Below are 14,148 nucleotides of genomic sequence, written 5' to 3' on the forward strand. Positions count from 1 at the left end.
GAAAACATTCTATTCAATTGTGAAAACATTTTATCTGACTTTTGGAAAAATGTCTCAATAAAATCTCCGAAATGCTTATCTTTCTTCTGTCAGTAGGCTGAAAGTACTGAAAAAAAGTATTTAAAAAAACATTTTTATATTTAATAATTACATTTTTAATAAATTCAATAAAAATCAAGTTTCCTTTAAGCTTATTGGCATGTTTTAAGTAAGTTTTAAAAAATGTGTTCTAAAACAAAACATTTCCCTCACCTTTTGTAGTTCTGTTGCTCAAAAGGTTGTAAATAATGCCTTGTAAGGTTGGCTGATTACTGTAGAGTGAAATTATATGACTGAAGTAAGAAAGAACTACAAAATAAATGAGCATAACGCATAAGTCAAACAGTTTTGAGATACTTTATTTCACTTTTACAACATTCAAAAATGTGCTGCTACCCCAAAAACCCGTATGTTTTTCTCAAAAGACAACATGTCTTGGCATCTTGAAGCAATAAAGCATACCATATAGCACATAGATGAGCAAAAATATATTCTTTCATAATAGTTTGTGCAGCTAATTCCATTAGTATATTCCCAAAAGTCCCACATTGATGCTGAGTATTCCCTTTATAGCTTGAGGAACTTCTCAAGTTCTTCATTCTCAATCGCTTCATTGAATGCATTAATGTCCTGGGGAGAAAAGGAAAAAGAAATTGTGCTGATTAAAAGTTTAGTTTGAGATGATAGAATCAAGAGAAAAAACATAAAGACAAATGGTTGCAAGTTATTTGTTAACAGCACAGGAAGAAGGATGTGACGTACTAACATACTCTCCTGATATCTCCTAATAGCTTGTATACAATGTTTCATATTTATTAAAGCAATTTTCCACACGACTAACGGTAACAAGTGCATCACAATTATCAGCTGAAAGGATTCACACAAACATTTTTCATTACTTTCAGAGTTCTGTGAGCATATTTGGGTAAATAAAAATGTTAGACTTTTATTTTGCTAGTCTACTAAAACTGTTTTCTTTCAAACTACATTTCTTGCAAGAGCAATTTCAAGGGATGAGAAAAATAAGACTAAGTTACTTTTTTTTTCTTTAAACAAAAAAAAAAGTTTAATCAATTCCAACTCTTGGGTGCTTTTATTTCTCTGAGAACAATTTTATGGAAGAGCAAGAACATCAGTTATGGTTTAGTTAATAATGAAGTCTGATTGTACAAGATTTGAAGGTGGTGTGTGGGTGCAAATACCGTATGGTGGACTATTTGTGGAAACTTTATTCCATGCTAAGTGAAAGGAAAAAACAAGCCAGAAAGAAATATGATTTGGAGTCTTGCCCCAAAGCACATTGAAGCAAAACTTCCGTGTGCTTGACAAGTTGAAACTTGACAAGTTTCAACTCCTTAAATCACACCGATGTGGTTTTACACAACTGGATTCATCTTATCATAATAAAAGCGTTTCATTGACCCCCTATGAGTTTGTACTTGGTAAGAGTCTTATCTTGACATGTGAAATGGGCCATATGGGTAGTTGAAATGGTGTACCATATATATATATATATATATATATATATATATATATATATATATATATATATATATATATATATATATATATATATATATATATATATTTTTTTTTTTTTTTTTTTTTTTTTTTAATATCGTATTTATCTGTCCTTTACACCCTGAACACATTTTATATTGTTGTTCTTATGCATGTGCATGTAACTTGGAAGTTTTCACACTCTGCGCTGCAGTAGAAGTTTGGGGCGATAGAAAGAGAAGCTTGCGTAGGGTGACATTCAGACAAGAACTGCTACTGCTGAGGAGGTAATTCAACCATTTGATTCATATGTAATGCATCACGGACGGATCAAAAAGGATGGCAGAAAATAATGTCTGTGGAACTCCAAAATAAAATGAGAACTGGTTCTTCAAAGTGTCGACAAGTGTCTGTGAAGCCACAACAAGGATGATTCATACAGCAAATATTTATTTAGTCTGAATGTCCACACCCTACTGTGCTGCAAGGATTTTTTAAGTGCCGTGCATGTGGCAACCCTTCACATTTAAATCTGATTTTTTTTTTTTTTATTCGCCTCATTCTTTCTAACTCATCACTTTTACAGGATTAATGAAAACTTACTCCACAGTATGCATCTCCGTTGAATATCTGTGGAGGAAGTGCAGTTGGATTGTTTGCCTTCTTCCTCATTAAATCCTTGTCCTCAGAGTTCTGCGTAATATCCACTTGTTTGAAGGGGATATTCTTAGAAGTGAGGACAGAGAAGATCCGTTCTTGATTTTTCTTCATCTGGAAAGAAAAGCATTTCATCAGTCAGTAGTGGTCGAGTGTGCCCATGCAGTGGTTTGAGATTGTCTACACATACAAAATACAATGAACACCGTGCCTCACTGTATTTTCTGCTGCAAAATAAAAATGGAGAAAAAAAAACAAAGACTGGATACCATACCTCCACAGAACCGCTCACACTGGCCATGTACACCGTCAACATGTCTGCTATTCCAAAAGCAGAACACCAACGTGGACAAAAACTGAGGTTTTCAGAGAGAAACCACCCTGAGAATGTTGCAGTATGCTATCTGAAGGTATGTGGGCTTGCTGAAGCAGCAGACAAGGTGAACAGGTCTGGACAGAGTTTACCTTCCTGCATGGACACACCCACTCGTCTGACCGTGTTCCAGTCAAGGCCTGTCCCTGTCATTAGCAAAGCCACTCAAGAATGCACACACCCACACAGAAGCACACCTTCAAAAGTCGCGAACAGCAGGAAAACTACAACTACTGGAATTTAAGAGTTACAAACAGTTTTTTTGTTTTTTGTTTTACTTTCTATTATTATCACCTTACTCATTAAGCACAATGAATTGATTTGAATATTTCCAGTTTAAAATCCACCATATGCAACACTGCACAAGTCATGGCCAGCGGTGGTTTCAGGTTTCAGATGTGGGTGAAAACACCTTTTGTTTTTGCTTGCAGGAATATATGTTGATAAGAAAACGTCATATCCAAACAGGGTGGAAGTAAGCTAGCATTAGCCCGTTGATTCTGGAGACTCAAAGCATTCAAACATTATTAACTAAGATGTGAGTTTACTGGAAGCTCTTAGCCCTTACGTCCCTAATAAAAGGAAGTTCATTACAAATACATTTTAATGCAGTGTCTAGTATGTTCTGAGTATCTGTTCATTGATTGTGAAGAAATGCATGATCAAAGTCAATACTCTTTTCAAAGCAAAACTTTATTAATCAGTCACACTTTACAAAAAAGCAAATTACTGAGAAACACCCAAAAACTTCTTCATTCAAGGCGATTAAGACCTTCAACTCATCCTTGCACCAAATAGCATTACGATTTACCTTATCTTTAAAAATCACCACAGGAATATGAATGAAAATAATTGCTTCTGACTAAATTAACTATATTACATGAGAGATCAGAACTATATTTTATCTGTGCAAACAATGAGCAGCTGTTCATTGCTTGCACATATCATTAAAGCAAATGATAAGGCTTACATCACTCAATTGTAAAATAAAAACTAAAAATTACTTTTCAAAAAATATATGTAAAAACACAACAAAGTTCCCCGTTTCCTTTAGAACTTGTAAGGAGCCACTACACACCTCCTAAAGGTCCAATACTGGTTCCCGATAGGTGGGTGTGCTAACAAATAAGTTTGCTCTGAAGTCTCAGAACATTAGACACCAGCGTTGGTGTTTTCAACACCGTATAAAGAAATTAAACACTGCCGTTCAGCTTGATGTTGTGTTGCTTTGGAAAAAAAAAGTAGTAGGCCTGTGTTGGATGGTACTGCTGGTTGAACCATTAAGGATCCATTAAGGATCAACCAGTGGTTCACGCTCGTAACAGACTCTTCCTGCCAAATCTTCTGGGACTTTTTCCTCGGTGCTCTCAAACTCAAGGTTGTTGTTCATTGTTTTCATGCTGTCGTGTTCTCCTCTATCATACAACTGGTTGGTACGTTCCCTAAAAATGGGGAAGACAGGTAAGATTAGGATGATGCCACCACACAACATAGTTTCCAAACTGTTTGACCTCAAATCAGTGACAGCAATTTTTTTGTAACAGCAGACTCAGGTAATACCAACCTGATGAAATCACAAAAGACTTGGGACTTTTATACTAATAACTCATTTAGGCCATTTGACTTTAAAATACTTGATATCTTTCACCCAACAGAAAGTGCATTACAATAGAGCAGCGGATGGCGCCCAGTGATGTGACAATGCAATCCATCCTGCTGCTGGTCATTCACAAATGACCAGAATCTACCCCTGTTGCTGTGCAGGCACTGAATCCTCTTAACTCATTATCTTCTGCATCTAAAGAAGTCAAAGTTGGTAGAGAGCTGCTCTCTTCCAGCGATATCAAAGAGGTGTATGTTCTTTTCTGGGGGGGTTTTTCTGTATTTTTCTGTAAAAATGAAAATGGCCATATATTGTTGTTATAGTTAGAAAACATTTTCAAACACCTGCCTGAAATAAAATTTAGAACAACCAATTGCCATTTGAACATTTTTTTTTATTTCAACAAATAAATGGCATCTATACCTATACACTATTTATCTATATACTCAGTTTTTTTTTTGTTTTTTTTTTTACAAAATGCATCATGGGTTTTTAGCGAGTGAATATCAAGGAACAAAGAATTAGGGTAAGGAGCCCATAAAAGACGAAGTTGTAGTGAAGTTAGTGAGATGGCTGCGGATTATCCTCACCTTTCATCGAGCGCCCCGTTGCCTCTGTCGTCCATCTCTTGTTTTTTGGTTTCTAGCCTGTTGTTAAACTGAACCATGATAACTAAAAGAGAAAGCACAACATCACGGTCAACTGAGAAGCAGTTCTTGTTTTCACATAAAGTCATGGATTACTCAGTTTTTACTTTAACTCAAACAAACCTTTCTTGTTTTAGGTCATTTAGAATTGCCAAAATGTATATATTTGCTAAAAGACACAACAACGACAGAAAGAATTTGTTGGAGATTTATTGCTAATTTCAAAGTCAGACGTTTACATTCGGAGTGATTACTTTCTCTTTCAACAATAACTTCTGATAGGTTAACTTAAACATTTCAGTTAATTAGCACACATACCTGTGGATGTATTTTAAAGTTATAATTTTGGTAATTTGAGACTTGGTCTGATTTAACCTTAGACTAAAAAAAAAGAATGTACGTATTTGGTGTATGCAGTGTGTATTACGCCCAGCTGATAAGAGCTGTAATACACAGCAACATCCAAATGATAAACTCTACAAGTTTTCAAACATAGATGAGTGAAAAAGGCCCAATGGACTACTGAACAATTTAGTATTCGATAGACATCAACAATAAAACAGGAATCTTACCAGCGCCTCGCCATTTCTTTCTCCAAACAAAGAAACCAATGGCCAACAAGAGAAGCAGTATCACTAACACACTCACAACAGCTGCAACAACTGATGAAGAGGTGCTTGCTGCAAAGATAAAAACATGTGTTGGAAGAAAAACGGACGAAAAACAAAACCATGACGGAAGTAAAGTAATTATTTCTTTGTGTCAAATGTTACCGAGTACAGTGAGTTTGAGGGTCTTGGAGGGAGAGGAACAGAAGGGAATTGATGAGATGTTAACAGCGTAGACACAAGCATAGTCTCCTTGGTCTTTAAAATCTATTTCTGGGAATTCAAAGTACGCCATGTAGAAAATGCTGTGTCCAAACGCCGGTATGGCCTCGGTGATATTTTTGTCAGTCCTGCTCAGGTAGAAGACGCCACCAGGAAACTTGGAATGAATCGAGCAGGTTATGGACAAGGCGCTTCCTTTGGCGATGGATAGTTTAACAGGACTGTAGATCACCATCTGATGAGCAGATGTCAGAGAGATGCTGGGTGTTCCTAACATTACTGCAAGATAAAGACAAATTTTCTTTTAGATTTCATGATAATGTCTGTATATAAGTATGAATTTATATTATGTTCTGTAAAACAAAAACAATGAAGAAACTTTGTTTTTTACCGTTAACAGAGAGATCGGCTGTATTTCCTTGAGGATAATAAATAATTTGATCTGCCAGTTTCTTATGATATTCACAGAAGTACGACCCATTTAGGTTGAACTCTGCTTGAGGGAAGACAAAGGTCGCCGCCTCATGGTCTGAGAATTTTTCCTTAGAAAATGACCCTTGAGTCTTTTTTAGCACAAAAGTCCCACCCAAGTGTTCTGTTGCCACGGTGCATGTGATTTCCACTTTCTCACCCCAGAGTACATCTGCAGAAGGACTCAAAGTGATCTGGGGCTTTTGTAGATCACCTGTTGCAGAACCACAAAAGTTCAATTAGGGAAGAAAAATAAATTCTAGATTCAAAGTGAACCTGGTTCCTTACCTAAACAGATGACGCCAGCATCTTCTCCATGCCCACAGTTGTTTTCTCCAAAACCGCGGTGTTGACAGTGCGTAAGTGCGACTTCTTGGCCTGTACACTCCACGTTGTCCAGCCATATTGGACCGGAGCCTCTACCAAAATGTGCACTGGTGGGGGCCGAGACCGCATGACCGCAACCAATCTGTCTGCACACCACATCAGCGTTGCTCATTTGCCAGTCGTCATCGCACACGGTACCCCACTGGCCTTTGTAGAAGATCTCCACTCGGCCAGAGCACTGGCCTGAGCCGCCAACCAACCGCAGCTGGGCTGCATGAAAACAGAAAAACATCCTGTACAAACCAAATGGACACCCAAAGAGTCACACCTTTACGAACAAACCATGATCAAACCTGTCACAGGTAAATAAATCAATAAAACCCATTAAACTCTACCTTTATACCAGACGTAACGATTAAAGATCTAAACTCAGGTTTCATTGTGTTTGCCGTAGCTTTAATATAGAAATATCATAAAAAAATGAAGCTATCTATAAAATCCTTACCTGCACACATAGCCCCAGCATCATGTTCATGTCCACATGTTGACCTACTAAAGCCATTTACTGAGCATTTTTGAAGAGAAGTCAGGTTGCCGAAACACGAATCACTCGCCTCCACTACAGTTCCATTGCCCTGACCAAAGTGTGCAGCGCCAGGAGCGTTCAAAGTGTGGCCACACTCCAGCAACTGGCATATCACCTCGGCTTTACTTTCCGTCCAGGCTGCATCGCAAACTGTTTGCCATGTTTCACCATGACGGACCTCAACCCTTCCAGAACACTCATCCTTGCCTTTAGCCAACCGGACCTCTAAGCTCCCTGGGAAGACAAAGTCATGCAAAGATGTAGCCATACAGCGCACAACATCTAGTCAAGAGTAAAAAAAAAAAAAAAAATCATGTTTTTAATGTGCACTACATGCAGGAGACAAGGATTTCAAGGTGTATTTACTGAGGAATCTTCAACCACAATGTCATATTGAGAAAAGAAAAGAAAAAACAAGGAAACAAACTAAAACCATGAATGTTTTTTTTTTTTTTTTTTCGCTTTTATTATTACTCACCTGTGCAAATCACACCAGCTTTAGCAGTTGTGTTGCATGTTCTGTCTCTATAGGGTCTTTGTGGGCACTGGGAAAGAGTAGACTCCCTTCCACTGCATTCAATTTGATCAATCCAGGTCTGTCCCGACCCGAGGCCATACTCTGTCATTTTGGTAATCTTATGAGCCCTGTCGCAGTTCAGCTGTCTGCACACAACCGTTGCATCGTTAATGTCCCAGGATTCCCCACACACAGTCCCCCACTGGCCTTTGTCAAAAAACTCCACTCTCCCAGCACAACGATGGGGCCCGTCAGATAACTTCACATTTCCTGGAAATTACAGGTGACATACAGGGGTGATCAGAAAATTACAAATTTCATGCAAATTAATGCTTTATTGAGGTAGTTTGTTAAAATTTGACATGCCACATACCAGAGCATTGGACCGATGCCTCTTCAGTGCCATCATTTCTGCTTCTGGTGTACTCTCTCACCGTGCATTGAGTGACAGAGCGCTCCGTACCACTACAACTCATCTTTAAGCCTCTGAGTTCTCCACTGTCCCCAAATGATCCTGAGGCCTTGACAGCATCTCCACAATTCATATCTCTGCACACCACTGCAGCTTCATTCATGCCAAAGTTGATATTGTATACTGATGACCAGCGGCCCCCATTGTAGACTTCAACCCTGCCAGAGCAGGTGTCAGTGCCATTTATCAGCCTAAGGTTAGCTAAAAAAATAAAACAAGAGGAGTTTTTTAGGTGATAAAAGACTGATCTGAGCACATAAAATTTTGATGATCACACCTCTGAAACATAGGATAAAAGACGACAGTAAAGATACCTGAACAAATCACCCCAGCATCTTCCCCATGGCCACAGTTGTTTTCTCCGAAAGGTGGTCGGCGACAATGCAAAAGGGACGACTCGTTGCCGATGCAGTTTACATCATCGAGCCAGATGTCTCCCTGGCCTTGACCAAAGAAGGCTGAAGTTTTAGCTGTCTGAGCGGTTCCACAGTCCAGGGCTCTGCACACCACCTGAGCATCTCTGATGTCCCACTCATCATCACACACCGTTCCCCACTGGCCATCATGCAGAACCTCCACTCTACCAGAGCATCGGTCAGTGCCGTTAACAACCCTAATTGGAGGATTACCTGAAGAAAAGTCATATTTGAAGTACAAAAGAGTTATTAATTGCCAGATCAGAGAACAACTTAGTGTAGTACTTATTATATTTGATTAGTACTCTTTTCAAAAGGCATGATGGCTACAAAACTTTGGAATCTGCATTGCACCAAAAATAATGGGCACACCAATTTATCTTCCAAAGCAAATAAATTCCTAAGCTATTATTATTTATTGGCTTCACAAAACATTGAGATGCAAAAGGTACAAAATAGTTATGCTGCATAAATAAGTGAGAACTATATTTACCCTAGTCTACTGTGTACTATGTTCACAACTGTACTAATGTATAATTAAAATTAAAGTTAATTAGCAAATGCAGTGTGGCACAGTGACATGAAGATGACTTGCAATGGATAAGAAAAATTTAAAATTAACCACTAAAGAGCCTTTTTATGAACTGGTTCAACATGGAAACTTAAATGCTTTGTTTTTCCTCATTAAAAATATGAAGAGTTACATCTTGTTTTCGCAAATAGTCTGTCTTACCTGCACATGAAATAGAAACACCTTCACATCTCCCGACACTTTCGTCCACCACACACTGAGTGATGGAGCTCACGTTACCAGAGCATCTACTTATAAACCCCGCCAGTGGGCTGTCACCAAAAGTGAAGACGTCTTGGTTTTTCTTTGGAGTTCCACAACTGAGTTCTTTACAGAGCACTGTAGCCTCTGTCCCACCCCAACTGTTGCTGCAGATCTTTCCCCAGCGACCATTGTGGAAGACCTCTACTCTGCCAGAGCAGCTGTCGGTGCCGTTAATCAATCTCACGTTCTCTGGTAAGTAAGCAGTAAAAGAGGTTTGTGTTAGATTTATGTAAAACGACTTGTGCATATATCAGTGGCAAAAATATTGCAGCACGTGTCACCTGAGCAAACAACACCAGCATCTTCATGGTGGTCACAGTCGTGCTCTCCAAAACCTCTGTGTGGGCAGTCAGACAGGGACTTCTCATGACCAGTGCAGTCTATGTCATCCAACCAAACCTGGTCCTGCCCTCTTCCATAGAAGGCCTTGTACTTGACAGCAAGAGCATTCCCACAGTTCATCTCTCGGCACGTTACAGCTGCTTCCTGCATGCCCCATTTGTCATCACAAACGGTTCCCCATTGTCCCTCATAGTACACTTCTACGCGGCCGGAACATCGATTAGTCCCGTTTACTAGCCGGATTGGCTTGCTGTCTGTGAAGTTTCGGAAAGGAAATCGAGATATTTCCATCCAAGCACGCGACAAAAATAAAACGCTTAGCGTTATAAAGTTGAAGTAAATTAGTGTGTGATGTGAGTTATGAGTTTGACTTACTCATGCAGGAGATGGTAGCATCAATGCAGGTTTCTCTGAAGTCTTGCATCACGCAGTTGGAGATGGAGGTCTCGTTCCCCACACAGTTCGCTTTGACACCATGCAGCCCTTGTCCCTCTCCAAAGTACTGCGTCGCAGCCTGGACAATGGGCGAGCCACAGCTGATCTCCCGGCACACCACGTCTGCTTCTTCCTTACCCCAGTCACTGCTGCACACTCGTTTCCACTGGCCATCTTGGAAGAGCTCCACTCTGCCATTGCAACGACTGGTTCCATTGAGAATCCGAATATGTTCTAAAACAACATACAGTGATCAGTATAACATCACTGTCCGATGTTATACAGTGATGTTATATGAAGGGGGGCAGCAGAGAATCTCATCCGCCACTCAAATCAATGACAGTAAAAACAAACAAACAAAAACCAATAAGAATAACAATTTAATCAGAAAAGGCTTTGGAGTAGATGTTGTTCATTTTTACCCATTTTCCATTTTGCGGTGCAAGATGAAGCATTCTGCAAACATACTTTCGGTATACTGCAAGGCATGTCAGTTTACTCCAATGAATATCTGAAATAGGTCACTTATTGTTATTGTTTAGTGAGAGATCCTAATCTGTCATGTTCTATAAGAGCCTCAACGAGGATCAGAACCAAAGAAGTGAAAGGAGGGTGTATGTTATTTTCAGAAAAAATAATGTACAATTAAATTAATATTTTTTTAAGATTAGCACTTTTATGTCAAGTCATTAAAATACATTGCACAGAGTCGTTGCAGCTCGCAGAATATGCCTAGTACACCCTAATATGTATTAACCCTTGTGCGTGCGAGGACTGAGGCAAATGATACAAATTTTACGGGTGTGGGGTTGGTTGGACTCCACTTGTAAACACAAGGGTTAAAACAATGAAATACTGATAATAGTGTCAGAGTCTTTGATTCATTGTTTCATTCTATACCCCATGAAATAACACTGGCGCCACTCTGATTCCCCTGGTGAATTTGGTGCAGAAAGAAACGCCACGGTTGAGATTGGATTAAGAAAAGTCTTGATGATGAAACTATGCAAAACTTGCCACACAGCAGCAATGTGGGCTCTTGGGACCATGGATGATTTTCCCTGCTCATTTGATTTAAATTCAGAAAGTTTTTAAGTATGTAAAAGTCTAGATTTGTAATACGAGGTAGAAGATCAGGGTCCATGCTTCCACAAACCTGAACGATATATCTTTTCCCAGATAGTGTATCTACTGATAAGCACAGTTCCACCGGTTTGATTTTGACCTTGTTCACTTTGAACTCATTTAAGTTCAAAGTGAACTTAAATACTGAAAGTACATTTACGATTACAGTCTTGTAACATTTGCACACATTTTACAAACGTGCTTATTTTAACTCTGGTTTTAAAAAGCACACACATTTATTTTCCCAGATAATAAGTATGGGCTCTAATTAAACGTACGACGCAACTCAAGTATAGTGAGTGATATATCAGACTTACCAGAGCATACAACTCCAGCATCTTCACTATGCCCACAGTTATTAATCCCAAAAGGCTTGTGCTGGCACTTGGTAATGGATGTCTCTTTCCCATTACACTGCACATCATCCAACCAGATCTCATTTGTGCCTTCTCCAAAGAACGCACTTTTCTTGGCCTCCATAACCATGCCACAGTTTAACTCTCGGCACACCACCTCAGCATTAGCAATGCTCCAGTGATCATCACACACGGTTCCCCAGACGTCGTCGTGGTAGATCTCCACTCTGCCAGCGCAACGTGAAGGCCCGACAAGCCTAATTTTATCACATTCTGGAAATGAAATGTAACCAATTTAAAATTAAATACTAATAATAAAAAAACAAAAACAATGGACAAAGACAGCCAAGAGGCCTCTTTAATAAAATGGACATAGATATGGAGCCATGTACTTGGAGTTTACTGACCTGTAAGTAGAGGTAAGCTCAGCAGACCTGAAGGGCAATTACATATAGTTTAAATAATTATGTGTGATGCTATGAAGATCTACAACAAGAGTAAAAAAAAAATTTAAAAAAATGAAAAAATGTGGCAATTTGGAAAAATCATTCTTTTTCCAACATTAGAGTGATGCAAAATTGAAATAGTATCTGTTTTAAAATAAACTTAGTATCTTATCTGTTGCTCCCACGTGAAATCCGTCAAAGTTTCACGTGGGAGAAAGAAATGCTTTGCTGATGTAGTTGAAAGGGAAACCATTTTGCCAAAGATGAACAGAAAGTATGTGTCTAGAAAAACAGAATCTCACCTGCAATTAAAAGGAAACGAAAATGCTGACTTTCCATATTAGGTCCTCGGAGAAGGCCAAATTCTGCAAAAGGTACAGAAAATGTAAGTAAAAAAGAGGAAGTTATTGTACCCTCTACAATGATGGTTACATGTGACAGATTTTGGACTGAAATAAGAGCCTTTTGGATGCCATATTGTTATTTCTCGTTTCTCGAAAGGATAAAATACATTCACTTCTTACCTGAACGTCCAAATATTGTCTCGCACTATTTAGAAATTAATAAACAAACAGAAAACGTGTTTGTGTCGTAGGTTGTGCGCGCCATGCGGATCCCTTTGAATAAAATGGACTGTGTGGACTTGAACTGCAAACTGGAACATGTTGACATTTTGATCAATCATTAAAGATGGAACATGACAGGGGATTTCATTTGGTTTTTACACCACACATCAAGAAAAAGATCCAACACTCGACATGAACAGAACACCTTTTAATATGCATTACTTTTAGAAAGCAGGTGTGCAATATATTAGCTTTTATTATTATTATTACTTTTTTTTTTTTTAGAGATGATGAAATAATGTGTCAAAAGATTCAGAGGAAAACATCCAACATCAAAAGGAACCATGTTTGAGAACAAATGTCGAGCGAGCTTGACCTCTGACCATGCAGGCTTATGTTATTCCTGTCTTATCATTTTTAGATGTTCCAACTTATTTAACACTTTTTCCATGTCTACAAATTTTGCAATGACTTTGTTAACAATGGAAAAACCATAATTACGTGTTATTCTGTGTGAGAATCCAGTCTGTAAAATATTCACACATACTCATCTCCAGTGAGGAAAAGGTGTGCTGAACATTTCAATGATTTAGACTTTCACATAAATAGGTGAAAGTTTGGATTACTCCTTAGCAAACTTCTGGATGATTTTGAGCCTCAATGTTGGAAAAGTAAAACTTTTAATGTTTTTTTGTTTGTTTGTTTTTTTTAAAAAAAAGTTCTCTTACCTTGCAGGCTTGATGCAGCCTCTCTTTAAACAAGAACAGAAAAATTATGAAAACTTGGCCTCTAGCAGCCCCTCACTTTCACAAGCACTTGACATTCAGGAACTAGCTCCTGCCCACCATCTTTTATATCGCTTCGAGCCTGGATGCAAAACATTTCCTATTATGAAACTCTGCTTCTCTGTGATCAGCGCATTTATTCATTTCCTTGTACAAACCATTTTTTTTCTTCCAGAAATGTTCAGCAAAGCAAAACAGCACTGCTAAGTGTAACAAAGCTGCACCTTCCGGAGCATGTTTGATAATCCAAAACACTACTTTACATTTGTAATTTCTAGTAGATTGACACAAATTGATGCATGACTGCAAGGTGACAGGAAAGTGACATTAGAAGTAAAAAATATTTGTGATTTACCCAGAAAAAAGTCCTAAAAGTGTGGCATACAAAACTGATGAATAGCATCCTCACCTACTGACAAATATGTGATGTAAAAAACATTTCTAAGTTCTAAGACTGGTCATGTCCTGTGTTTGGCAAGCAGACTAATACAGTTTGAATGACCAAAAGATGTTTAAGATTAGATTGAACATCTAGTTAAAATTTCAGGCAGGCCAGATATGGGGGCAGGGGTGTGTGGAGGGTGAAGGAAGGGGGCAATCTGTGCTCAGATGTATTGCAAAAGTGTATTTGTCTATTCAGCATTTTGGGTCAACTGACTTCGGCTATTTTTGCGCACCATAATTTCCTTTACTGAGAATCTGCACAACTTCTCCTTATTACTTGTTTTCATAGTGCACACTCTTATAGGCATTTCAAAACGTGCACTTGTTTCTTCATGTCTAATTACTGATTTGCTTGTGAATAATAGACTAATTTAGC

General features: G+C 38.5%; 2 protein-coding genes across 3 annotated transcripts; both read right to left on the bottom strand.

Moving 5' to 3' along the window:
• Positions 1-380: 380 nt before the first annotated feature.
• LOC106926751 (SH3 domain-binding glutamic acid-rich-like protein 3) lies at positions 381-2,642 on the bottom strand. The gene is made up of 3 exons (XM_015001846.2): positions 2,471-2,642; positions 2,143-2,310; positions 381-669 (listed from the first exon to the last, which is right to left on the bottom strand). The coding sequence occupies exons 1-3, from the start codon at positions 2,510-2,512 to the stop codon at positions 607-609; spliced, it is 273 nt and encodes a 90-aa protein (XP_014857332.1). The 5' UTR covers positions 2,513-2,642; the 3' UTR covers positions 381-606.
• Positions 2,643-3,243: 601 nt separating this feature from the next.
• LOC106926748 (scavenger receptor cysteine-rich type 1 protein M130-like) lies at positions 3,244-13,397 on the bottom strand. 2 transcript variants are annotated; one of them, XM_015001840.2, is made up of 17 exons: positions 13,272-13,397; positions 12,280-12,342; positions 11,939-11,965; positions 11,493-11,804; positions 9,991-10,284; positions 9,555-9,869; positions 9,172-9,462; positions 8,337-8,651; positions 7,924-8,223; positions 7,512-7,820; positions 6,953-7,267; positions 6,409-6,717; positions 6,041-6,334; positions 5,593-5,928; positions 5,392-5,499; positions 4,763-4,844; positions 3,244-4,011 (listed from the first exon to the last, which is right to left on the bottom strand). In XM_015001840.2, the coding sequence occupies exons 2-17, from the start codon at positions 12,314-12,316 to the stop codon at positions 3,861-3,863; spliced, it is 3,795 nt and encodes a 1,264-aa protein (XP_014857326.2). In that variant the 5' UTR covers positions 12,317-12,342; positions 13,272-13,397; the 3' UTR covers positions 3,244-3,860. The 2 variants fall into 2 exon arrangements, with proteins under 2 accessions (XP_014857326.2, XP_014857327.2); XM_015001841.2 differs by lacking the exon at positions 13,272-13,397 and adding an exon at positions 12,502-13,217.
• Between the last annotated feature and the right edge of the window lie 751 nt (positions 13,398-14,148).

The sequence above is a fragment of the Poecilia mexicana genome, unplaced genomic scaffold (assembly GCF_051168715.1).
Source record: "Poecilia mexicana isolate PSO_F unplaced genomic scaffold, ASM5116871v1 scaffold_21, whole genome shotgun sequence".
NCBI classification, from domain to species: Eukaryota; Metazoa; Chordata; class Actinopteri; order Cyprinodontiformes; family Poeciliidae; genus Poecilia; species Poecilia mexicana.

Coding starts and splice junctions, on each gene's coding strand:
- LOC106926751 (XM_015001846.2), bottom strand. CDS start 2,512: ATGTTGACGGTGTACATGGCCAGTGTGAGCGGTTCTGTGGAG. Junction 2,311..2,470: donor GTGTGAGCGGTTCTGTGGAG/GTATGGTATCCA, acceptor TTTTCTTTCCAG/ATGAAGAAAAATCAAGAACG. Junction 670..2,142: donor ACGGAGATGCATACTGTGGA/GTAAGTTTTCAT, acceptor TTTTCTCCCCAG/GACATTAATGCATTCAATGA.
- LOC106926748 (XM_015001840.2), bottom strand. CDS start 12,316: ATGGAAAGTCAGCATTTTCGTTTCCTTTTAATTGCAG. Junction 10,285..11,492: donor TGCTGGAGTTGTATGCTCTG/GTAAGTCTGATA, acceptor ATGTTGTTTTAG/AACATATTCGGATTCTCAAT. Junction 4,845..5,391: donor AAAGAAATGGCGAGGCGCTG/GTAAGATTCCTG, acceptor TTTCTCTTTTAG/TTATCATGGTTCAGTTTAAC.